The sequence below is a fragment of the Schistocerca gregaria genome, chromosome 6 (genome assembly GCF_023897955.1).
Source record: "Schistocerca gregaria isolate iqSchGreg1 chromosome 6, iqSchGreg1.2, whole genome shotgun sequence".
In the NCBI taxonomy this organism is placed as follows: domain Eukaryota; kingdom Metazoa; phylum Arthropoda; class Insecta; order Orthoptera; family Acrididae; genus Schistocerca; species Schistocerca gregaria.
In genome coordinates this window covers 523337611-523363956 of record NC_064925.1, presented here as the reverse complement: position 1 = coordinate 523363956, position 26346 = coordinate 523337611, and the positions used below count along the sequence as shown (strand labels likewise).

At 39.0% G+C, this 26346-nt stretch overlaps 1 protein-coding gene across 2 annotated transcripts in view; it reads right to left on the bottom strand.

Annotated features, from left to right (window-relative positions):
* Positions 1-26346, bottom strand: part of LOC126278984 (F-box only protein 22-like) — a 167627-nt gene that overhangs the window by 16796 nt on the left and 124485 nt on the right. For both annotated transcript variants that reach the window (XM_049979286.1, XM_049979287.1), the window contains exon 9: positions 7998-8178. In XM_049979286.1, the coding sequence (XP_049835243.1) occupies positions 7998-8178 (181 nt within the window). The remainder of the gene's footprint in view (positions 1-7997; positions 8179-26346) is intronic.

The following is a 26346-nucleotide window of genomic DNA, read 5'->3' as shown; positions in this document are numbered from 1 at the left end:
TGGAATGTAGTAGAATTAAGTCCGGTGATGCTGAGGGAATTAGATTAGGAAAGACACTTAAGTTAGTAAAGGAGTTTTGCTATTTGGGGAGCAAAATAACTGACGATGGTCGAAGTAGAGAGGGTATAATGGCAATGGCAAGGAAAGCGTTTCTGAAGAAGAGAAATTTGTTAACATTGAGTACGGATTTCAGTGTCAGAAAGTCGTTTCTGAAAGTATGTGTATGGAGTGTAGCCATGTATGGAAGTGAAACATGGATTATAAATAGTTTGCACAAGAAGAGAATAGAAGTTTTTGACATGTGGTGCTACAGAAGAATGCTGAAGATTAGATGGGTAGATCACCTAACTAATGAGGAGGTATTGAATAGAATTGGAGGGAAGAGAAATTTGTGGCACGACTTGACTAGAAGAAGGGATCAGTTGGTAGGGCATATTCTGTGACATCAAGGGATCTCCAATTTAGTATTGGAGGGCAGCGTGGACGGTAGAAATCGTAGAGGGAGACCAAGAGATGAATACACTAAACAGATTCAGAAGGATGTAGGTTGCAGTAGGTACTGGGCGATGAAGAAGGTTGCGGAGGATAGAGTAGCATGGAGAGCTGCATCAAACCAGTCTCAGGACTGAAGAACACAACAACAATTTCATTTTTTAAATAAAAGATCATTATCTTTCAAGAATTTTTAGTGTGTAAGAATGTTTCAGGACGGAGTATCCGTAATGGACTTTAAATTTTGCCAAACTCATTTTATTACGTTCTTATCTAAACATGAAATATTAACTTCCACTATAAATTGAAATTCCTAAATACATTTAAATTTAAGAAATGATAACACTAGAATTCTATTAGGAGTTTTACCACACTAAAGTAATACGCAATACTTGGAAAGTTACTTTCAAGAAAAGTAAACAATAAAATATGTTGATAACTTTAGAAGTTTCAAAACAATAGCCCAGTTCTTGTTCCTTGTACTGTTTAACAATGGAATGCTGAATTATATTTTAATAATTATTGATCATTACATCGGTCCACAATTATTTACATACATCAATGAAGACAACATTTATATACCACAGTAGTAGTGTGCGGCACAACCTTGCTTGGCTTCCAAACTTTGATCTGAATACAACAAAAAATCTCAGAACTTCACTTACAAAGACTTTGGTTTTTGGATGTTACCACAGTTTTGTTGTGCTCTATATTAACCAAATAACAGTAAGTGTGTGTGGAGTTTTGGACTCCGTTTTGAATGTGTGTGTGTGTGTGTGTGTGTGTGTGTGTGTGTGTGTGTGTGTGTGGGCGCACGCGCGCGTCCACGTGTAACGAGTGATTTGTGTTAATATAGTTTAAGTACTCTTAATTAATTGTTTTTCAGTACTGGAAGCAAATATTACAGTGTCATTCAATTGTGAGTTTGCTCACAGTACTGGGAGCGCATAATTCAATTCAAATTGTGAGTTTGCATGGTGGTCAAAGATTGAGACTTATGCAGTACCTTCATTTGTGAATGTGTTCTTACATTCAGAATTTAACATTTTGGCTTTCTGTATACTGTTTTCAGTTCCAACGCAAGACTAATCACAAGGAGGCAGGCAGGATACAGAGATTCAATCTGTTCAGGCCACCAGAATTTCTTACAATTTTATGAGAACAGCTGTCACAATCTACAGCAAACAGTCTTTTAAACTTACCTTTCCAGTGCAGTTACAGCAAGGTACTTTGATTTGGAACTGTGGTGGACAATTTTTGCAATTCTGTTCACACTGTAAATCTTTAGTTTTGTCAAGAAATAAATTTTACATGAAAAATATGGTCTACCCATGGGGGAAAAAGCTGCACCCATTTATTAACACAAGAGTGTATGAGCAAATATTACAGAAAAAAAACAACTATAAATCTTCAATTACTGACTTTGACTATTTGAAGTTTGTTTTATAACCAAATGATACAAACACTGCAATAGAGTGAAAATGAACAATATTTATAGGAAGGTTGGTTGATAAAATTTTTGTGGACATTAATAAATGGTTCCTTTCTGCTCTTTATCATTAACTTTAAAAAGATACACTATTTAAAGTTCAGAACAAGTAAGGGTTTTCCTACCTCTACACATCTAAAAGGAAAAAAAAATGACAAGTTAGTAGAATAAATTGACAGTGTTAAATTCTTTCAATTGCGACTTGACAATAAATTTAGCTGGGAGGAGCACACCACAAAACGGCTGAAGTGCCTAAAAAAAATCTTTATTTGCAGTTGGATATTGTAAGACACACATGATATAAACTTAAAAAAGCTAACACAATTCACTTACCAATGTCGTGCAGAACCAAATATTAGAGCAACTCAAGCCAAGCTGAAGTTTTCTGAGTGCAGATGTAAGTAATACAAATTATTTGAGTTGTGAACTCACGAATGCCCAGCAATAGCCTATCCAAGAAACTGGGGACTCTGCTTCTAAATGTATTTATTCCTCAATGATAGTCATCATAAATAATATATCTCTTTTTAAATGAGTTGTTAAGTTTATGGACTCAATATTTGAAAAAAAAAAAAAAAAAAAAAGACTAATCTACACAAGGGTTTAAAGTTGCTTCCCCATAAGGATTTAACTTTGCTTCCCACAGTGCAGAAAGATGCCCATTATTCAGGAACACAGATTTTTAATAATGTGCCAGCAGCCACGAAAAGCTAAGCTACTAATAAACTGCAGTTTCAAAGAGGACTCTAAATGATTTATTGGTGGCCAACTCCTCCTAGTCCAATGAAATGTCTTAGTACAATCAATTGATGCAAATATTATTAGTAACATCAAATAACAAGAGTGTCATATTCTGAATATCAATGTAAATAAATGTAAAGGTGGTTCTCACACAAGACACAGGATGTTATCACGAAATTTCCACAATATTTCATTGACACATGTGCAAATTTTGGTCAGTTGAATTGATGCAATATTGTGGAAATTTCACAAGGACATCAAATGTCTCACCTGAAAACCATATTTACAACTAGTCTGTTGGGAAAGCCTCAAGCAACACAATGCAGACAAATGTTGGAAACTAATTTTCTGTTTGATGACATGTAGCTACAACAGCCTGACATATTGCACACATTTCAATTGTTGTTGTTGTTATTGATGTGGTCTTTAGTCCAGAGACTGGTTTGATGCAGCTCTCCAGGCTACTCGATCCTGTGGAAGCTTCTTCATCTCCCAATACCTACTGCAACCTACATCCTTCTGAATCTGTTTAGTGTATTCATCTCTTGGTCTCCCTCTACAATTTTTACCATCCACGCTGCCCTCCAATACTAAATTGGTGATCCCTTGATGTCACAGAATATGCCCTACCAACTGATCCCTTCTTCTAGTCAAGTCGTGCCACAAATTTCTCTTCCCTCCAATTCTATTCAATACCTCCTCATTAGTTATGTGATCTACCCATCTAATCTTCAGCATTCTTCTGTAGCACCACATCTCGAAAGCCTATATTCTCTTCTTATCCAAACTATTTATCATCCATGTTTCACTTCCATACATGGCTACACTCCATACACATACTTTCAGAAACGACTTCCTGACACTGAAATCCATACTCAATGTTTAAAATTTCTCTTCTTCAGAAACACTTTCCTTGCCATTGTCAGTCTACATTTTATATCCTCTCTACTTCGACCATCATCGGTTATTTTGCTCCCCAAATAGCAAAACTCCTTTACTACTTTAAGTGTCTCATTTCCTAATCTAATTTCCTCAGCATCACCGGATTTAATTCTACTACATTCCATTATCCTCGTTTTGCTTTTGTTTATGTTCATCTTATGTCCTCCTTCCAAGACACTGTCCATTCCATTCATCTGCTTTTCTTTTATTTCTTCTCCACGGATTTTAACACCTACTCCTAATTTTTCTTTTGTTTCCTTTACTGCTTGCTCAATATACAAATTGAATAACACCGGGGACAGGCTACAACCCTGTCTCACTCCCTTATGAATCGCTGCTTCCCTTTCATGTCCCTCGACTCTTATAACTGCCATCTGGTTTCTGTATAGCCTTTCACGCCCTGTATTTTACCCCTGCCACCTTCAGAGTTTGAAAGAGAGTATTCCAGTCAACATTGTCAAAAGCTTTCTCTAAGTCTACAAATGCTACAAATGTAGGTTTGCCTTTCCTTAATCTATTTTCTAAGATAAGTCGTAGGGTCAGTATTGCCTCACGTTCCAACATTTCTGCGGAATCCAAACTGATCTTCCCCAAGTTCGGCTCCTACCAGTTTTTCCATTCATCTGTATAGAATTCATGCTAGTATTTTGCAGCTGTGCCTTATTAAACTGATAGTATGATAAGTTTCCCATCTGTTAACACCTGCTTTCTTTGGGATTGGAATTATTATATTGGCCCCATACATCTTGCTCACTAGATGGTAGAGTTTTGATAGGTTTGGCTCTCCCAAGGCTGTCACTAGTTCTAATGGAATGTTGTCTACTCCCAGGGCCTTGTTTCGACTTAGGTGTTTCAGTGCTCTGTCAAACTCTTCACACAATATCAGATCTCCCATTTCATCTTCATCTATGTCCTCTTCCATTTCCATACTATTGTCCTCAAGACCATCGCCCTTGTATACACTGTCTATATACTGCTTCCACCTTTCTGCTTTCCCATTTTTGCTTAGAACTGGGTTTCCATCTGAGGTCTTGATATTCATGTAAGTGGTTCTATTTTCTCCAAAGGTCTCTAATTTTCCTGTAGGCAGTATTTATCTCACCCCTAGTGATATGTGCCTCCACATCCTTACATTTGTCCTCTAGCCATCCCTCCTCAGCATTTTGCACTTCCTCTCGATCTCATTTTTGAGACGTTTGTCTTCCTTTTTGCCTGCTTCATTTACTGCATTCTTATATTTTCTCTTTTCATCGATTAAATTCAATATCTCTTCTGTTACCCAAGGATTTCTATTAGCCCTCGTCTTTTTACCAACTTGATCCTCTGCTGCATTCACTATTTCATCTCTCGAAGCTACCCATTCTTCTTCCACTGTATTTCTTTCCCTCATTCTTGTCAATTGTTCCCTAACACATTTCAGTAAATTGTATATTTATGTGTTTTGTGAAAAGCCTGTTATTGTCTCTTAATATGTTTAGGAGTTTTTTTTACTAATTCCACTTGTATGAGGACTATTTCGCTTAGGATTTGTCGAAGGAACATTTGAAAATCAGTTTGCAAATAAGTATTACGTATTCTTGTATTGCTATGTTTTACACCCTTGAGGATCTCATTACTATGGTTCTATGGAATAAAATCTGAATCTAATCCAATACGAATCACATACATCATAATAGTTCATTACGTTCAAATATGTATTCTTCCAAATGCTACTATTCATGATTGTAATGTATTATTATTATTATTATTATTATTAATATTTGGGACGGGAACCTATCAGGTCACACAGAGCTACTATGTTTCAGTCTTCAGTGGATCCAACCAGTGTTAATTTTTTTCGCCATGGATTCTTTTTCTCTCTTCAGTCTACTTTGTCATTAGTCTGGTGGTGATTTCATTCTCTGTCAGTAATTCCCATTTGCTAAGTTGTAGTCTGTACGAGTTTCTGTTGAAAATGTCTGACAGATTTATACGAGTCTTTTCTAAATCCCTGCTGGATCCAGCTATATGGTTTTGAGTTGTTCTTTGTGACTTACTCTTGTTGCTGGGAGTCTGATGTCTGTTGTGAGATTCGACAATTTTTTGGGATTATAGTCTATATCCATCTTTTCTTTTTGGCTTAAGCAGTTTTTTTTAGAATTTTGTGTTATTCTTTTAGCATAACTTCCTGATCACTTTTTCTGTTGAGTGGAAATGGTTTGCTAGAGTATAAAACTTCAGGTTTGATAACTGCATTATAGAGCCCAATTTTCTTGTATATGGAGGCACGTTTTTGCTGTAGATTTTACTGTAGCATCCAAATTTTCTGCGCCAATCTCTCTCCTCTTGTAGGTTTAAGGATTTCGCCTAAATGCTTGAAGTATGGAACACCCTTGATTTGTCCATATTTTGTAATCAGTTTTTGAGCAGGACGTTTTGAGTAGATGTGCCTGGTATTTTGGTAGGATTTTTGAAGGTCAACTCTTTCCTCAACACATCCCTTGAGAGATTTTATCTGTTTAACTGCTGTCATATCATCATGTTGGACACTATTTTGTAGATCTTACAAGTTATATGGGTTTCCTTTCTGCACATCTTACAATCTGGCATCTTCGCTCGATAACAGACCAAATTTCTTTCATTATCCATCATAGTTACTGTGCTACATCAAATTAAGCAAAACACTACATGGAGTTTGCATAGGTAAAAACATATCGCGTAAACTTTGCGTATGTCTGATTTTAGCGTACACATTGCAATGTATTAAATTTAGATACAATGTCAAAATATAAAACTGAGAGCAGAAAGATATTTCATTTTGTCCTTGAGTTACTAGTTTTTGTACTCAATGGACAGTTGCATGTGACACGTCCTTTCCATCCCAGCAACCCACGAATCATGTGGTCAAAACAACAATAATATTTCATATATGGTTCGAGATACTGAAACAAGGTTTCCTCAAATGATAGCACAGAAAGAGATACATATGTTTTCTGAAACACTTGAAACTTTACTATTCACCAAGTTATGGACATAACTCGTCCACAGCAGTTAGAGATCGGCAGAATGGTATGCTTCAACACATCATTGGTGCTTCAGGAAAACCCAAGGGCTGTGCTTAAACATGTCCTCAGCACCCAGTGAGCAGCAGAGCATGATGAGTTATCTCATCCACAGCAGTTAAAAGAATAAAGAGTGCAGGAGACAGACTATTAGCTTGCTAAACACTGGTTTTGATCAGAAATAGTTCTGAAGTCTTGCCTATGAACTTTACTTTGGAGGCTGTATTGTAGAGTGGGTGTTTGATGAGATTTAGGGTTATCAGGTCAAGCCCTTGTTCTTCAAGAATGACAAAAATGGATCACTGATGAACTGTATCATACGCCTTCTTGATGTCCACAAAGAATCATATGATTGGGCTGTCTTTAGCGTGGTGATTTTTAATGTTTTTTTAAATTAAATATTTGTTCTATACAATTTTGATCAGTGTCGAAGTGAGCTTGGTATTCACCAGTTTTGTGACTGAGTTGCTCCTGATCTGTTTGGAGAAGACATGCTGACATAATTTTGTATGTAACTTGCAGAAGGGAAATTTCTTGATAGTTACTGATATCTGTTTAGTCACATTTTTGTGCAATGAGTGAATTAAGGTTCGTGTTCAGTATTTGAGAAATTTTTCTGTCTGCCATATCTCTGTCATGACCAGTGTGAGTTCTGTAGTAATACATTCTCATAAAGCTCTTTTATTTTCAAATTTGAGGATATGTCTGTGAATCTCTTCTTGTGAGGATTGTAGCCACTTGGCATAGGTATAAGAGGAGATTTCCTTTGGGAATCTTGAGGGGGCTTCAGGGCAACTGAGGGAAAAACAATAATAATAATAATAATAATAATAATAATAATAATAATATAGTGTAAAAGTTCCCTTCTGGTTTTGTGATTAGTCAAGGCAAGCCTTCCATTTGGTTTTCTGGAACACAAATTTTGAGAGGTATATCCTCAGTTTATTTCTGCAAAAGTCTTATAGAATCTGCATGTGTTGTAATTCCAAACATTTTCTTTGATGGTATCCATTTGTTCCATCATGTATTTCTGCTTGGTTTGTCCAATGATTTTCATCACTTGTTTTCTTATGTCATAGAAGTGTTCTTTTTTATGAGGTTTTCTTACTGTTATACTTTAAAAAAATATTACAATAAAGGAAATTTAAAAATGGAAACTAAAAATGGAACTGAAAAATTGATACAAATGATCAATCATCCCCCCCCCCCCTTTTTCCCCTACACACACACACACACACACACACACACACACACACACACAGAAACATTTCTGTTTTACAATTTCAACTCACCGTAAAAGAATTTTCTACCAATTTCTCCTTGTACGAATGCACCCAAGAGAGGCGTGTTGGGGAAATACGTTCGGAATACAGACGATTCCATGTTTTTGCATCTGTAATGGAACTTGCCACGACCACAGCAAGCAAACATGAAAGCCACACTATTTCTCTCAGGCAAATTGCAACCGTGGAACTAGAAAACAAGGAAAATAGAATTACAATGATGTCCATAATAATAAAAGCCAAACTCTATTTCACTAATACAACCTGAAATTTCTAAAAGAGTGGAGGGGTGGTAGATTGCAGAGAGTTCAGGAAATGTATGACATACAAGATTATTACAAATGACAGAAGCTATACTATTTGACATATTTTTCTGACATATTGTAAGTGTTCCATATGTAACTCCCTCCTGATTCTTCAGATATCAAGTCGATGACCAAGTTCTTCCCATGAAGGTGCAGCTTGTCCTATTAATATGATCAAAAGAGCTGTTGATATGAACTCGCAGTTCTGGTAGGTTTGTTGGTAGAGGTTGTGTAAACACTGAATCTTTCACATAAGCACACACAAAAATTGCACGAGTTCAGGTCAGGACGGGTTGGAGGTCATGTCATCAATTGCTGACCATAAGCCCCGCCATTACCAATTCATCAATTTCTCGATTTCGTGATTAAAAATTCATGAAGATCACGAAGGAAGTGGGGTGGTGCACCATCCTGTTGGTAGGTGAAATCTACACTGTCATTCTCCAGTTGTGGCATGCATCAGTTTTTCAGCATGCTGCTCTCAGTGTGGTTTCAGTTGCCTGAAAGTGCAGTCGTGTGTATGAGGTGCATTCGCATGAGTGTGTGTGTCTATTGTTGACAAAGGCCATTGGCCGAAAGCTTTAAGTTTTTCAACATGTCAAGATACATGAGTCCTATAAAGGGCTTTTTATAGAAGAAGAAAGGACCGTGAAATTTAAACTGCGAGGCTGCACAGAACAAAGAAACTTGTGGTGAATCCCAAATGTGCTGCACGTTAGTGTGCGGATTCTCTGTCCCCCAGATTTGCACACTGTGCCCTGCACTGTGGCATTCACAAAAAATGTTGTTGCATCACTGAAGATGAACCTCTCACAAAACCCATGCTCTCCCATGGGCTGCCACAAATGTGCTGAAAATTCAAAGCACCTAACTTTGTCACCAGGAGTCAGGGCTTGTAGTAATCATAAGCGGTAAGGCTTTGGCTTCCTCAAGATCTTCCAAACAGATCTTTGTGGTACGTTCAGCTCTCTGCTTGCTCTGTTCACTGACTTCTGTAGGCTACGTGTGAAACTCACCTGCATACTGTCAACCATTTCTTCATTCAATGCAGTCCAATCCGTTGATTTCAAATTGCAGAGGCATCCTGAAGCTGTAAACTCCACATACCATCACCAAATAGAGTTGGCAGTAGGTAGATCTATGCAGAACTTTATTCTGAAGTGGTTTTGCACTCTTGCAGCATACAGATGTGAATGCATTTCAAGCTCAACACACGTTTTCTCAGTATCTGTCACCATCCTGTCTAAATGCACACTGCTTATCTCTCAAGGCAAAAATCTGAAGTGAGGTTGCAACAATACAAAAGTTTTGAGTCCTTCTACGAAAGTGATGAGTTTTGTGGCAGGTAATTTATGAAGTCACTTCAGTCATTTATAATAATCTTGTATAGAGCAGAAAAAAATGACATAATGCTCAGATCTTTGTTCATGCATACTCACCAGTCTTGTTCATCATTTCATGAATAAGCTAAGAAAAATCATTTACATTCTTGAGAGATTATACACTAGAGTCTCACTAATCCAGCCATTCATTGCACATGTAGGTGCTGGAATAGCAAAAGTGCTGGATTATTGAGAGTGTCTGAAATTTATTTTAGAAATATAGTAGATATTCTTCATTAAATGCAAGGACCTACTTGATGTCTAGTAAAACTTGTTTCTTTTGAGACAACATGATACTGAACTGTAGAGAATACCACAATTTCATTTATGTATAGCATTGTCTAGCACTGTAATGCACTAACAACATTGATGTGCATGATAATTTATTGTTGTGCTTCATTTTGGATGGGCGCCGGAGTACTGAGAGATCAGACTACTGAGAGCTGGATTAGCAAAGTTGCAGTGTATTTATTCTATCATGAACTGACTTTCAGTTCACTACTACTACTACTTTTACTACTGGTAGCAGTAGTAGTAGCAATAACTTTCCCAGTACTATCCAGAGTCTTTTTTTTAGCACAATCTGGTACTAAATCAACCTAGGATAATGAATATGATACCAAAATGTATTTCACTTAATGCACATGAACCACTTTAAACAACTACCCTCCATACAAAAACTATCTACAGTAGAAGTCAGACAGAACAGTATGTCCATATTTTTGTTCCTGTTTTTGCCCCCTTGCTCAACCAATCAATTTAATATATATTTAATAATAAAATAATCTGGAAATACAACTACAATGAGATAGATTCAATGGCCAAAATTTACCTTCAGGAGGCAAAATTCTAAGTAATGTTGTCAGGCATGTATAGCAATAGAGGACAAAAACCTATCTTAGCTTTCAGAGCTCTTAGTTCCTTCCACAGTGAGAATGTCGGATAGGTTACAGAAGTTCTCTGATCTCTCAACTGCGAGTGGGTTGATATGTTGACAGCAGCTCACCAAAGAGCTCACCGTAGCAATGCAATGCCTAAACAAAGAAATCTGAATGACTTGCAGCCCTGCAAAGGTCAATGACATCTCGTGTAATGACACACACAGTCGTCAACCTCTTTGACAAGAACCTGGAAGGAGGAGGCATCTCACCCTTAATAAAGGATTACATTTCTCTCCTATACCATGAACTGCACCTATTGTGGATTCTGTTAATGGAATGGAATGAGTGGTGTGGCATCTCTCACAAGACATTGCAGAAAGATGAAGATTGTGTGGTACTTCTGGCTGACAAGGGAAATGCCATGGTTGTTCTTAATACCAATGAATATCACAGCAAAAAGGCATTGGTGCTGTAAGATAGCATACACAAATGCCTACAGCGGAACCCTACACTGTCATAAAGCAGAAAAATGGTGGAGCTCCTGAAGAACTCTGGTCTACCAGAGAATAACATCAAAAAACTTAGAACATGAGCTCCTAGACTTCCCAGGCTGTAGAGATTACGTAAAATTCACAAGGAAGGTATTCCAGACCAACTGTTTGCGCTGCTGGTTCTCCTACCTACAGGTCTGCCAAATACTTAACTAAGCTGATGACTCCGATAGGCAGCCACTATGAACATCATGTCAAGAACTCTCAGAGGTTCATTGAGAAAATTAAACATATTAGAGTTGTTCCAAGCATTATTTTAATCACCTGTGAAGGACATATTGAAACTGCTGGCAGAGCATTTTCCTTGTGAAATGATGTAGTTGCTCTGACATGTTATGATGACCACCTAGTTCTTGTATGGCAGCAAATTTTATGAAACAACAGACAGAATGTGTTCTCCGCTGTCTCCAGCAGTAGCCACCTCGTTTATGGAACATTTTGAGAAGTTGCATTGAATTTGGCTCCCCCTTGTCCATTTTCATTTTATTGTTATGTTGACAACATATTTATGGTCTGTCCACATGGTGTACAAGCTCTTGACCACCTCCTTCAACATAAGAACAGTATGCACCCAAACATCCAGTTCCCTGTCGAGACTGAGAAAGAAGGAAGTCTGCCAATTTTAGACGTTTTGGTAAAATGAAAGTACACACACTGATTTATCTCTTAGTGCGCAGAGTTTTCATCATCCGACCCAGAAGAGAGTTTTAAATACATTGGTACATGGAGCAAAAACTATTTTTGATGAGGACCACTTGACTTTCAAAATAATTGTCTGAAGTACGTGTTCCAAAAAACTGGATATGGATCACGCAATACGAATAAAGCGTTATACAGGAAAAGGAAAAGTGAAAAAAATTGAACATTCATGTAATGAGCTACTGATTGTGTACTTCCCTTTCTGTGGTGCTACAACCAGCAAAAAACGAAAAGTCCTTGGATGATATAAGACCTATTTTCTGACCTCCAAAGAATATGAAGTAGATGCTAGGCCCCGTCAAGGACAGTCTCAGCCCGAGCATCCCTGAGTTTTATAACACTCCTTGTGAGTGCAGAAGCAATTACTTTGGTCAGTCCATCCCCTTAGGACACCAACAGCATATCAAAAATTGAGAACTGGAGAAATCTGCAGTTGCTGAGCACAAACTCACAAATAAATGCAAGAAACAATCTGAGGAAACAAAAGTTTTGTTCCAGGTTCCTATGTACTGGGATTCTCTAATTAAAGAGGCTATAGATATACGAATGTGCGAGATGAACTTCAGCGCACACAGTCTTAGTGGTGCACTGAAGGATGCTTTTGATGCAGAGAAGAGGTAGGGATATTCACTGCAATGTCTGTGCTACTTCAGGGGTATTGGTGCCACTAGGCCAGACGTTGACACCATCTGTAATAGCATTACGCAATTACCGACCAGTCAGAAGCCAAATATGGGCTATACAAGGCCATAAAAGCAGCAGTTTTGACAGTCTATTACTCCTGACAAAGACACTGGAGGTAATCTTAGAAAGCTTGAGGTTTTACCCTGAACTGATGCATGATGCTGCAAGCCCCCTTGTACCTCGAAGTTGATGGGGAGGTTTGCATTCTCAGTGATACAGATAGCTGTACTGTAGATGCAACCACAATGGAGGAGTATTTGTTCAAAAGCCAGACAAATGTGTGGCTCCTGAAGAGCAGCAACAGCTTTTTCAACAGTTGCAGGGGCAACAGTCTGAATGATTGATTGAACTGGCTTTGTAACATCAACCAAACCAGCACGCCAACAGCTGCGAACGGCTGAAAGCAAGGGGGAATTAAAGCCACAATTTTTGCCGAGGGCATGCAGCTTTACTGTATGGTTAAATGATGATGGTGTCCTCTCGGATAAAATATTTTGGAGGTAAAATAGGCCTCATTCGGATCTCCGGGCTGGGACTACTCTGGAGGATGTTGGAATCAGGAGAAACAAAACTGGCATTCTAGGGATATGAGTGTGGAATGCCAGAGCACCTTAATCAGGCAGGTACGTAACAAAATTTAAAAAGGGAAATGGAGATGTTAAAGTTAGATATAGTGGGAATTAGTGAAGTTCAGTAGCAGAAACAGGAGTTTTGGTCAGATGAATACAGGGTTATAAATACAAAATTGAATAGGGGTAATGCAGTAGTAGGTTTAATAACAAATAAAAAAATAGCACAGATAAACTAAAATGAATAGCATAATTAATGCATTATTGTAGCCAAGATACACACAAAGCCCATGCCTACCACAGTGGTACATGTTTATATGCCAACTAGCTCTGCAGATATTGAAGAGATTCAAGAAATGTATGATGAGATAAAAGAAATTATCCAGATAGTTAAGGAAGACGAAAATTTATTACACATGGGGGACTGGAATTTGATAGTACGAATGGAAGAGAAGAAAAAGCAGTAGGTGAACATGAAATAGTAAGGAATGAAAGAGGAAGCCATCTGTTAGAATTCGGCACAGAGCATAACTTAATCATCGCTTAAACTTGATTTAAGAATCATTAAAGAAGGTTGTAAACATGGAAGAGACGTGGAGACACTGGAAGGTTTCAGATTGATTGTATTATGGTAAGACAGAGATTAGGAGCCAGGTTTGAAATTGTAAGACATTTCCAGGGCAGATGTGGACTCTGACCACACTCTATTGGTTATGAACTGTAGATTAAAACTGAAGAACCGCAAAAACATGGGACCTGGATAAACTGAAAGAACTAGAGGTTGTTGAGTGATTCAGAGGGAGAATTAGGGAACGATTGACAAGAACAGGGGAAAGGAATGCAGTAGAAGAAGAATGGGCAGCTTTGAGAGATGAAATAGCGAAGGCAGAAGAGGCTCATGTAGGTAAAAAGACGAAGGCTAGAAGAAATCCTTGGGTAATAGAAGAGATATTGAATTTAATTGATGAAAGAAGAAAATATAAAAATGCAGTAAATGATCAGCCAAAAAGGAAAACAAATGGCTCAAAAATGAGATCGACAGGAAGTGCAAAATGGCCAAGCAAGGATGACTAAAGGATAAATGTAAGGATGTAGAAGCATATATTACTAGGGGTTAGATAAATGCCACTTTCAGACACAAGAGAACCAATCAGACAAAAAATCAGTCCTAAGCAAAGAAGGTAAAGCAGAAAGGTAGAAGGAGTATATAGACCGTCTATACAAAGGTGATGTATGTAAGGGCAATATGATAGAAATGGAAGAGGACATAGATGAAGATGTGACGGGAGATAAGATACTGTGTGAAGAATTTGACAGAACACTGAAAGACCCAAGTCGAAACCAGGCTCCGGGAGTAGACAACTTTCTCTCAGAACTGTTAGTAGCCTTGACAAAACTCTTCCAAATGGGGAACAAGATGTACGAGACAGACGAAATACCATAGACTTCAAGAGGAATATAATAATTATCATTTCAAAGAGAGCTTGACAGGTGTAAAAATTACCAAACTATCAGTTCCATAAGATAGATTAAGGAAAGGCAAACCTACATTTCTAGCAATTGTGGACTTAGAGAAAGCTTTTGACAATGTTGACTTGAACACTCTCTTTCAAATTCTGAAGGTGGCAGGGGTAAAATACAGGGAGCGAACGGCTATTTACAATTTGTACAGAAACAAGATGGCAGTTATAAGAGTCGAGGGACATGAAAGGGAAGCAGTGGTTGAGAATGGTGTAAGACAAGGTTGTAGCCTATCTCCAATGTTATTTGATCTGTATATTGAACAAGCAGTAATGGAACCAAAAGAAAAATTTGAATTAGGAATTAAAATCCATGGAGAGGAAATAAAAACTTTGAGGTTTGACAATGATATTGTAATTCTGTCAGAAACAGCAAAGGACCTGGAAGAGCAGTTGAATGGAATGGACAGTGTCTTGAAAGGTGGATATAAGATAAACATCAATAAAAGCATAACGAGGATAATGGAATGTAGTCGAATTAAATCAAGTGATGCTGAGGGAATTAGATTAGGAAATGAGACACTTGAAGTAGTAGATAGACTGGCTACAGCAAGGAAAGTGTTTGTGAAGAAGAGAAATTTGTTAACATCAAGTATAGATTTAAGTATCAGGAAATATTTTCTGAAAATATTCGTATGGAGTGTAGCCATGTATGGAATTGAAATATGGCTATCGCATGTAATGAGTATAGTGGGCAGGCACACTATAAATTTAGTGTGTGGTCAGTTAGTCAGAAATGTGAGTCTCACAGGGAGTGTGTCAGACATAAGTACCTGCGGTCGCAGTACCCTTTGTGTCCTCAATGGCTCACTCGGATAGAGCGTCAGCCTTGTAAGCAGGAGATCCTGGGTTCGAGTCCCGGTTGGAGCACACATTTTCAACTGCCCCGGTTGATATTTATCAATGCCTATAAGCAGGTAATGGTCTGGATTTCATTGTAATTTCATTTAAAGTGTTGGTATCTGCAAAGACAAGAACCACCTTCAGATGTTTTTTTTTTTGTCCTGGTTCTTCAGGCAGTTTCCATTGGGATGATTTGGCCAAGATTTCAATGAGATACCCATATACTTACGTTTTGTCACATTATAGTCTTCTTTAGAAGCTCTGGATTGTTGTTGACTCCATTCACCAATTCCTGAACAATGTCTCTGTGAAGTCATTTTTGCTCAAAATTCAACAATTTTGGGACAAAGATTGCTTCTACATGCTTCATGCCCAAAACATCTGAAAAAACTGCTTGCATGAGCCAAAGCATATGCTGACATCATCAACAACTTCTCTGGTGGTGATTTGGCAATCTTCCAGAACTATATTCTTTTCCTCTTCTTCCACACTCTCATCAGTAATTGACGACAGGCTGCCAGTACATTTGACTGTAGATACAATCAACGTCTTGCATAATTTCCAATGAAGAAAAATAATTCGTGATATGTTGGACCAGCCTACCAGCCTGTAGTCAGCCGCTGTCCAATTTCTGTGTTGTATGGCCCAATGAAGACACACAGCTTGCTATGTGCAACTGTGAGCAATGGCCTTTCCATTAGTACCAGACTCCATAAGTCCACTGCATGGAGTTCCTCTCGCAATGTCCATGTGTAAATTTCTTGAGAGGGAGGTCCATTCACTGACAGCAGAATCTCCTGACAGCTTGTAACTATTTGTTACTGGCATCTATCTCAGGTCTCTGTTGGTTAGGTTCCCTTTACGACCACTGCGCCAAATTGGTGTGAGTGGTAGATCATTCCTTGCAGACACACTGAACAATTAGCACTGCTACACCAACAACTGGGTAACTTATTTGAGATGCGGCCACAGGCACTTCCAAACATGATAGCTGCTTTCTGTCAGGTCTCCATGTCAATCCATATTACTGCACTACTCCATACAACCATATGGCATGCATACACAACACTTCACTGCCCTGACTTACGACAGCAGTGTAGGGTTATGAGGCTGCCTGGTACCAGCTCTGCGCCATTTGCAGTGTTCTAAAGCAACCAATGTGCTCTTTTAACGGGTTGCCTAGACAGAAACTGACAGGATACAGGTCAAATGCACATTGGGGCACTTTAGGGAAGCAGAGATGTGCCATGTAAAGAGACAGAGATAAAAGAAAATGACCAATAGACTCTACACATCTGCAGGTACTGGAGAAAAAGCAAATTGACACAATAAAAGAGTTCTTTTGAGGAAAACGTTTTTGATGAGTGTGCGCAATCTTTTTCACCCGGGAAAAGAGGGTGGTGTGCAATGGTTATGGCAAGACGAAAAATGTGAGCTAGCCAATCTGATGAAATCTTTGCAGAACGCTCAGAGGGATATCATTGTAGTGTAACACTTCACTGCTAGACTCTGGAGTACAGCGTTCGATACTATTCACAATTTGGATGTAGCCGAGTACTTTGGTTCCGAACACAACGACCGTCAACTATTCATACCTGTTGCCTTCCTGTTCACTTCCAACACGATTTCTGCTGCAGCTCCAGCATAGAAGGGTGTGAGAGGCACCATCCAGGGATGCTACCTGCCAGCTCCTGTGAGCACTACGAGCTGTCGTGGGCCACCATCAGAAAGCGATTGCTGGTAACGACAGGCACTTTAACACTTCTATCACAATCCTGCCAGTTCCATTCTCTCTGAGCAACAACAGTTCCATTCTCTCTCCGTAACAATAACTAAAAATCCTTGTAACGGCCCCGAGATATTTTCATCAATATAATTGGAATATTAGTGTTTTATGGTAACTAAGACTGATAGCAGTGATGCATACAAGTTTTTGTAAAAATAAATGATTAATAACATAATCTATCCACACTTCTGCAGTAGACATAATAATCATTTTGATCATTACTAATTTGCAAATTCTGTACTTAAATATAAATAAATTAATAACTCTAAACTCAATAAAATCCTTCACAATTCCACGAGATGAATAGAAGCACAAAACATGAATAATGAAGATATTGAAATTCCAGAAGTAATATCAGAAGAGATGCCCAAACGAATTTGAAGTATTAAGAAAGAAAGCGGCTGGGACTGTGCTTTGCTACAATTATTAAAGCACGACGAGTTACACAAAAGGATATTTACAGAATATCTGTGAAGGAAATTTTTTTCAAAAATCAGAAAAATGCCGATATTGCCCTATTTTACAAGAAATGAGACAGACACGACATAAAACTCCTCTCCATAAAGTACAAGATATTCACAAGAATCGTTATCAACTGCACTGAAAAAGATTGAATTTTAATCGAGCAGAAGAACGTGCTAGATTTTGAAATGGATATACCACAATTAATCATTATAAAGGTATTTATCAAATGGTATGACTATGAATTGCCAGCCAGTGTGGCCAAGCGGTTCTAGGCACTTCAGTCTGAAACTGCATGACCGCTATGGTCGCAGGTTCAAATCCTGCTTCGAGCAAGAATGTGTTTGATATCCTTAGGTTAGTTAGGTTTAAGTAGTTATAAGGGGGACTGATGACCTCAGATGTTAAGTCCCATAGTGCTCAGAGCCATCTGAACCATTTTAATATGAATTACTACTTTGACTGAGATTCATATATTTTTGAGAGAGCTTTTAACTCAGTTCCAACAAAATATACTACCAGCTCTGGAGAAACAAGGCACTTTTTCAATCTACACACTGTGATCAAAAGTATGCAGATTCTCCTACGTGATGCAGAATTTATCACTACATGTTATGTGAGGTGGAACCATTGTTATAATAGGAGGTGGGGAGTATTGTGTTGTCAGTAGACAAGCAGTAACAGCACAATGGGTCAGTCACGAGAGCTCAGTGACTTCAAATGTGGACTAGTCATTGGAGGTCATGAAGAGGAAATGTGAAGGAAGAACCACAATTACACCAACACAAAACAGATCCTATGTGCTGAAAGAAAGACACTGCCGAGCATTACTTAGGGTGGCTGTAAAAATTCTCATGAAATCAGTGGAAGGAATTACTTGTGCATTCCAAACTGCTACCAGCAGTCCAGCTAATGCAATGATTGTGTGTAAGGAGTCAAGAAGAGTGGGGTAGAATGGCTGACAGTTCCTAATAAGCCATACATTTCTGTAGGCAATGCTTAAGTGACACTTGAGGTGGTGTAAGGAGCGACATCTATGGACAGTGGACGACAACAAATAAGTGTATGGAATGATGAATCACACTATGCTCTGTGGTAATCTGTCGGAAGGGTTTGGGTTTGGTGAATGCCTGGAGAACGTTACCTGATGTCATGTGTAGTGCCTACAATGAAGAGCAATGGATGAGGTGTAACAGAATTGTTTTTTTTTTTTATGCTTATGTTAGAGACCCCTTAATGTGCTTTAAAACACTACATGTGGGCAGATACAAACACAGTGTACAACATTGTGTACTGCGTAAAATAGAACAATGGTTTAGGGTCAATGACTGAGTGTATTAGTGTGACAAACGAGGAAATCAATTGTTGACAAATAACATTCCTGAAATGGGCTGGCCTCCAGTGAGCAGCAACCTGAAGCCAATGTAACACCTTTGGAATGAGTCTGAATTTTGAATTCATGCCAGGCCTCCGTGTACAATGCCCCTACCTTCTTTGCTTTCCACTCTTGAGGAAGAATGGGCTGCCATTCGCCCCAGAAATTAAGCCACCTAATGTAATGCGTCCCCAGCAGAGTTCAACTCGTAAAACGTGGAGGGTGGACACACCTCATATTAAGGCCCACTAATGGGTGTCTGGTTACTTTTGACAAGACAGTGTCGGTCAGTGTACTGGAGAAGATATACAGCAATGCTACTGCTTCCATCAGCCTTCATCAAGATAGTGGGAAGTATAAAATTGAAAGAGATTTCAGGCAGAGAGATTAACATTAACAAAACTATTATCGTCAGTCCTACAGAAAGGTTTCAGATTTGCTAATCAGGAAAAATGAAAGTGCTTGGTTAACAGATCATATCAGACCTGCCTATGTTATTGCTGATGACACTATACTGTTTTCCTGAAGAACACATTTTAAAAAAGAAACAAAAGGGAGAACTCAATACAGCAAATCTGAAAGTAGGCATGAATACAAATTATAAAAAGACTACAATAATGGCAACGAGAACATTAAAAATGAAAATAATTCAAATAAAAAATACAATCAAACAAGCACAACTGAAAAGTTTTCCTTTACAGAGCAGCTGGAGATGATAACTGAATGAACAGAAACTGAATCAAACAGATAAATAAAAATGACCTGGAACGCATCTGATTAATAAACAGGATTTAAAAACCAAGCTTCCAACGTCCCATATCTCCACCATGCTGGAGCTGCAATGGATTCATAAATTTTTGTGATTCCAAGAACTGTTACGAAAATCTTAAGTTGCAGAAGAAAAACATTTATTTATTGATGACCAGTTTCTGACTGTTTGTCCATTATCAAATCAACCATAAATGTAAGTCTTCCATTACACAAGACATACAAGTGGAAAAATGGCCGTGAAGTCAATAACTGAGATAACACATAATATGGCCTCCACATATGCTCATCGCTAACTGTGAAAGAGAACTGACAGTGATGAGCATATGCAGAGGCCACATTACCTATTACCACAGTTATTGACTCCATGGCCAATCTTCCACTTGTATGACTGGAATAACAGAGGACTTACATTTATGACTGATTTGATAATAGACAAATAGTCTGAAACTGGTCATCAAAAAATAAATGTTGTTCTTGTGCAACTTCAGAAAGTTTTCATAACAGTTACTGGAAGTTTCCAATGTGTTGGACAAGGAAAGCTGCAATAAGTGTGTACTGCCAGTTACTAGAGACACGCGAACCACTGTAAAAATCATGAATAAACTGGTGTCTGCTGAGAAAGCAATGGAGAGAAGCATACACTGGGGGAGTACTAGAAGAGACACACAAAAATTAAATGGCTTTGACAACAAACCAGTGGAACACAGTTACAGTTTTAATGAAATACAAATTGATGGGGGCAGTAAGTACAGTAAAGTGAATGAATGATTGATGTATCTTTGCAAAATGCCCAGAGATGAGAAAAGACTGAGGCAGCAACATAACAGGTGGGCTAGTTGGCATTACATAACACACAGGGGAACACAGATGATTACATGTGAAGACCAGAACACATTGTAAAGTGTGGAGGAGTCATTAGTCAAGCAGTGGATGTCCAACTGCTGTTGCTGCTGCTGCTGATGATGATGACATGAGACTTAAATAAGCAGTATAAGGCTGGTTACTTATACACTTTCACTTTCACTATCAGTGAAGCAACATAGGCTTTCAAGACCAAGTTGTTAACTGAAAAGTGCGAAAAGGTCAACTTGTGATGAGCAGTCTGGCACACTGCTATTGTAAAGAATTTCATCATAGCTTTGTAGACAGGTTGGGCAGTGATTAATGAAACATTGCATGACTAAGTGTGTTCCATTTTCAAATTTCTTTCCTTCATTGTGATGATGTTTGGATTATAGATGTGCGTTCCAGCGTAACAAGTGCCGGTGCAACGATCACGGACAGAAGAGCAGAGAGGGCTATAAAATGACATCAGCCACTAGTACACTGACAAACTCAACACCAAGACTGGAGAAGCGTCTGTATGAAGAGAATATAAGTGCTGTGCCATCTAGCCGTGGGTGGAGTGGAAGACGAGCCGTCATACAAATGCTGTAGCAGCGACTTATGAATTGCATTGTTTAGTTTGCATTGAAATTGTATATACCAAAGGACATTGATTATTTGTATGTCGCCATTTGCATCTGACACACCTTTGTGAATATGCAAAGTTAAGTATTATCCTCCCCCCATGAACCATGGACCTTGCCGTTGGTGGGGAGGCTTGCGTGCCTCAGCGATACAGATAGCCGTACTGTAGGTTCAACCACAACGGAGGGGTATCTGTTGAGAGGCAAGACAAACGTGTGATTCCTAAAGAGGGGCAGCAGCCTTTTCAGTAGTAGCAAGGGCAACAGTCTCGATGGTTGACTGATCTGGCCTTGTAACAATAACCAAAACGGCCTTGATGTGCTGGTACTGCGAACGGCTGAAAGCAAGGTGAAACTAGGGCCATAATTTTTCCTGAGGGCATGCAGCTTTACTGTATGATTAAATGATGATGGCGTCCTCTTGGGTAAAATATTCCAGAGGTAAAATAATCCCCCATTCAGATCTCCGGGCGGGGACTACTCAAGAGGATGTCGTTATCGAGAGAAAGAAAACTGGCATTCTACGAATCGGAGCGTGGAATGTGAGATCCCTTAATTGGGCAGGTAGGTTAGAAAATTTAAAAAGGGAAATGGATAGGTTAAAGTTATATATAATGGGAATTAGTGAAGTTCGTTGGCAGGAGGAACAAGATTTCTGGTCAGGTGACTACAGGGTTATAAACACAAAATCAAATAGGGGTAATGCAGGAGTAGGTTTAATAATGAATAGGAAAATAGGAATACGGATAAGCTACTACAAACAGTATAGTGAACGCATTATTGAGGCATTGATCAATACGAAGCCCACACCTACTACAGTAATACAAGTTTATTTGCCAACTAGCTATGCAGATGACGAAGAAATTGATGAAATGTATGATCAAATCAAAGAAATTATTCAGATAGTGAAGGAAGACGAAAATTTAATAGTCATGGGTGACTGGAATTCGGTAGTAGGAAAAGGGAGAGAAGGAAACATAGTAGGTGAATATGAACTGGGGCAAAGAAATGAAAGAGGAAGCCGCCTGGTAGAATTTTGCACAGAGCACAGCTTACTCATAGCTAACACTTGGTTCAAGAATCATAAAAGAAGGCTGTATACATGGAAGAAGCCTGGAGATACTGACAGGTTTCAGACAGATTATATAATGGTAAGACAGAGATTTAGGAACCAGGTTTTAAATTGTAAGACATTTCCAGGGGCAGATGTGGACTCTGACCACAATCTATTGGTTATGACCTGTAGGTTAAAACTGAAGAAACTGCAAAAAGGTGGGAATTTAAGGACATGGGATCTGGATAAGCTGAAAGAACCAGAGGTTGTACAGAGTTTCAGGGAGAGCATAAGGGAGCAATTGACAGGAATGGGGGAAAGAAATACAGTAGAAGAAGAATGGGTAGCTTTTAGGGATGAAGTAGTGAAGGCAGCAGAGGATCATGTAGGTAAAAAGACGAGGCTAGTAGAAATCCTTGGGTAACTGAAAAAATATTGAATTTAATTGATGAAAGGAGAAAATATAAAAATGAAGTAAATGAAGCAGGCAAAAAGGAATACAGACGTCTCAAAAATGAAATCGACAGGAAGTGCAAAATGGCTAAGCAGGGATGGCTAGAGGACAAATGTAAGGATGTAGAGGCTTATCTCACTAGGGGTAAGATAGATACTGCCTGCAGGAAAATTAAAGAGACCTTTGGAGATAAGAGAACACCTTGTATGAACATCAAGAGCTCAGATGGAACCCCAGTTCTAAGCAAAGAAGGGAAAGCAGAAAGGTGGAAGGAGTATATTGAGGGTCTATACAAGGGCGATGCACTTGAGGACAATATTATGGAAATGGAAGAGGATGTAGATGAAGATGAAATGGGAGATATGATACTGCGTGAAGAGTTGAAAGAGCACTGAAAGACCTGAGTCGAAACAAAGCCCCCGGAGTAGACAACATTCCATTGGAACTACTGACGGCCTTGGGAGAGCCAGTCCTGACAAAACTCTACCATATGGTGAGCAAGATGTATGAGACAGGTGAAATTCCCTCAGACTTCAAGAAGAATATAATAATTCCAATCCCACAGAAAGCAGGTGTTGACAGACATGATAATTACCAAAATATCAGTTTAATAAGTCACAGCTGCAAAATACTAACACGAATTGTTCACAGACGAATGGAAAAACTAGTAGAATCTGACCTCGGGGAAGATCAGTTTGGATTCCGTAGAAATGTTGTAACACGTGAGGCAATACTGACCGTACGACTTATCTTAGAAGCTAGATTAAGGAAGGGCAAACCTACGTTTCTAGCATTTGTAGACTTAGAGAAAGCTTTTGACAATGTTGACTGGAATACTCTCTTTCAAATTCTGAAGGTGGCAGGGGTAAAACACAGGGAGCGAAAGGCTATTTATAATTTGTACAAAAACCAGATGGCAGTTACAAGAGTCGAGGGGCATGAAAGGGAAGCAGGGGTTGGGGAGGGAGTGAGACAGGGTTGTAGCCTCTCCCCGATGTTATTCAATCTGTATATTGAGCAAGCAGTGATGGAAACAAAAGAAAAGTTCAGAGTAGGTATTAAAATCCATGGAGAAGAAATAAAAACTTTGAGGTTCGCCGATGACATTGTAATTCTGTCAGAGACAGCAAAGGACTTGGAAGAGCAGTTGAACGGAATGGATAGTGTCTTGAAAGGAGGATATAAGATGAACATCAACAAAAGCAAAACGAGGATAATGCAATGTAGTCGAATTAAGTCGGGTGATGTTGAGGGTATTAGATTAGGAAATGAGACACTTAAAGTAGTAAAGGAGTTTTGCTATTTGGGGAGCAAAATAACTGATGATGGTTGAAGTAGAGAGGATATAAAATGTAGACTGGCAATGGGAAGGAAAGCGTTTCTAAAGAAGAGAAATTTGTTAACATCGAGTATAGATTTAAGTGTCAGGAAGACATTTCTGAAAGTATTTGTATGGAGTGTAGCCATGTATGGAAGTGAAACATGGACGATAAATAGTTTGGACAAGAAGAGAATAGAAGCTTTCAAAATGTGGTGCTACAGAAGAATGCTGAAGATTAGATGGGTAGATCACATAACTAATGAGGAAGTATTGAATAGGATTGGGGAGAAGAGAAGTTTGTGGCACAACTTGACCAGAAGAAGGGATCGGTTGGTAGGACATGTTCTGAGGCATCAAGGGATCACCAATTTAGTATTAGAGGGCAGCGCGGAGGGTAAAAATCGTAGAGGGAGACCAACAGATGAATACGCTAAGCAGATTCAGAAGGATGTAGGTTGCAGTAGGTACTGGGAGATGAAGAGGCTTGCACAGGATAGAGTAGCATGGAGAGCTGCATCAAACCAGTCTCAGGACTGAAGAGCACAACAACAACAACAAGTATTATCAATTTAACTTACTGTAAAAACTCCATTAATATGATTTGTTTGAATTATTGTGTAGCGATTCAAGAAAACAGCTTCCTAGGCACCCTATATTACACATGTGGGCAGTACACAAAAATTGGCGATGAGGATGGGATTTGTTGTTGTCTCAATACGAGTACAAGATTGTGTATTGTCCAACAGCTCAACATGGTAATGTGGATGTGATTTCATGTCTTCTGATTGGCCCTGATACAGATTTTGATGCTTCTACTGCATCTTGTTATCACATCAATGCTCTGGATTCTGAATTTCTACAAGCCTTTCTGGTGAACTATAGGAAAATTGCACAGACCATGGAAGCTGATTCGGATTTGAACATTTTGCTAACATACATACACACATCTTGGCCTCATTCCTTGCATAGCATAAAGATCTCTGTAGTGCAACAATACTTTGCACACTAGCATAGCCTTGCTATACAGATAGGTGAGAGTCTTGCACAAAATGACAGGGACAGTCACGTGTGTTGAATCCCTAAAGCTATGCAGAAAGAAGTTATTTCACCAAGGCTACTGGGGGACTGTTTGAATGAAACAGTTAGCACATCGACACTGTACTTGGTAAGTAAGGTATGGACATCCAAATAGAACAGATGATGTCCCAGTGTCACGCATGTGCGGAAAATCAGTCCACTCTGCCACAAAAATTCTCTCTTTGGCCTAACTCGCAATCAACATGGTAACGTGTGCACACAGACTTTGTGGAACCTTTTTGGAACAATCATTGGCTAATTGTGGTTAACTCGTATAGCAAGTTTCCTTTTGCTGTGCCAATGAACTTGACAACATCACGTAGCACAATTCAGGTGTCCTCTATTTTTTGCCTCATAGCGATAGACAATGAACCTCAGTTCACGTCAAATGTATTTGAAACATTCTGTGAACACAATGGCATACAGCATCTAACTAGTGAATCGTCCCATACATAGTCAAACGGTGAAGTGGAACGTTTTGTCAGAACATTCAAGCAGCAGATGACCAAACTTTGCTCCGCACACACCAGAGATCAAACATTGCAACTATTTCTCACCTCCTCTCCTCCTACCGAAGGAGCTGGACCTGCCCACACTGCAGAAGTTGATGCTGTCTACATCTGGTGTACCCGTGGTCTAGGGGTAGCATCTTTGATTCATAATCAAAACGTCTTCGATCCCGGGTTTGATCCCCGCCACTGCCTAAATTTTGATAAATAATCAGCATTGGTGGCCGAAGACTTCCGGCATAATAAGTCAGCCTCATTCTGCCAACGGCCTTGTCAAAGAGGGCGGAGGAGCGGATAGAGGTTCAGGGCACTCTCTTGTCCTAGGGGTGGGAAATTGCCCCTAAAGGCGGAAGAATCAGCAATGATCAACGACATGAGGATGCAGAAGGCAATGGAAACCACTGCATTAAAGACACGTAACGTGTATCCGCAGGACATGTGGCCTGTAGTTGAAGAAGTGTCATGATGATCTCTCCATTGGCAAAAGATTCCGGAATAGTCCCCCATTCGGATCTCCGGGAGGGGACTGCCAAGGGGGAGGTTACCATGAGAAAAAGATTGAATAATCAACGAAAGGATACTGTTCTACGAGTCGGGGCGTGGAATGTCAGAAGCTTGAACGTGGTAGGGAAACTAGAAAATCTGA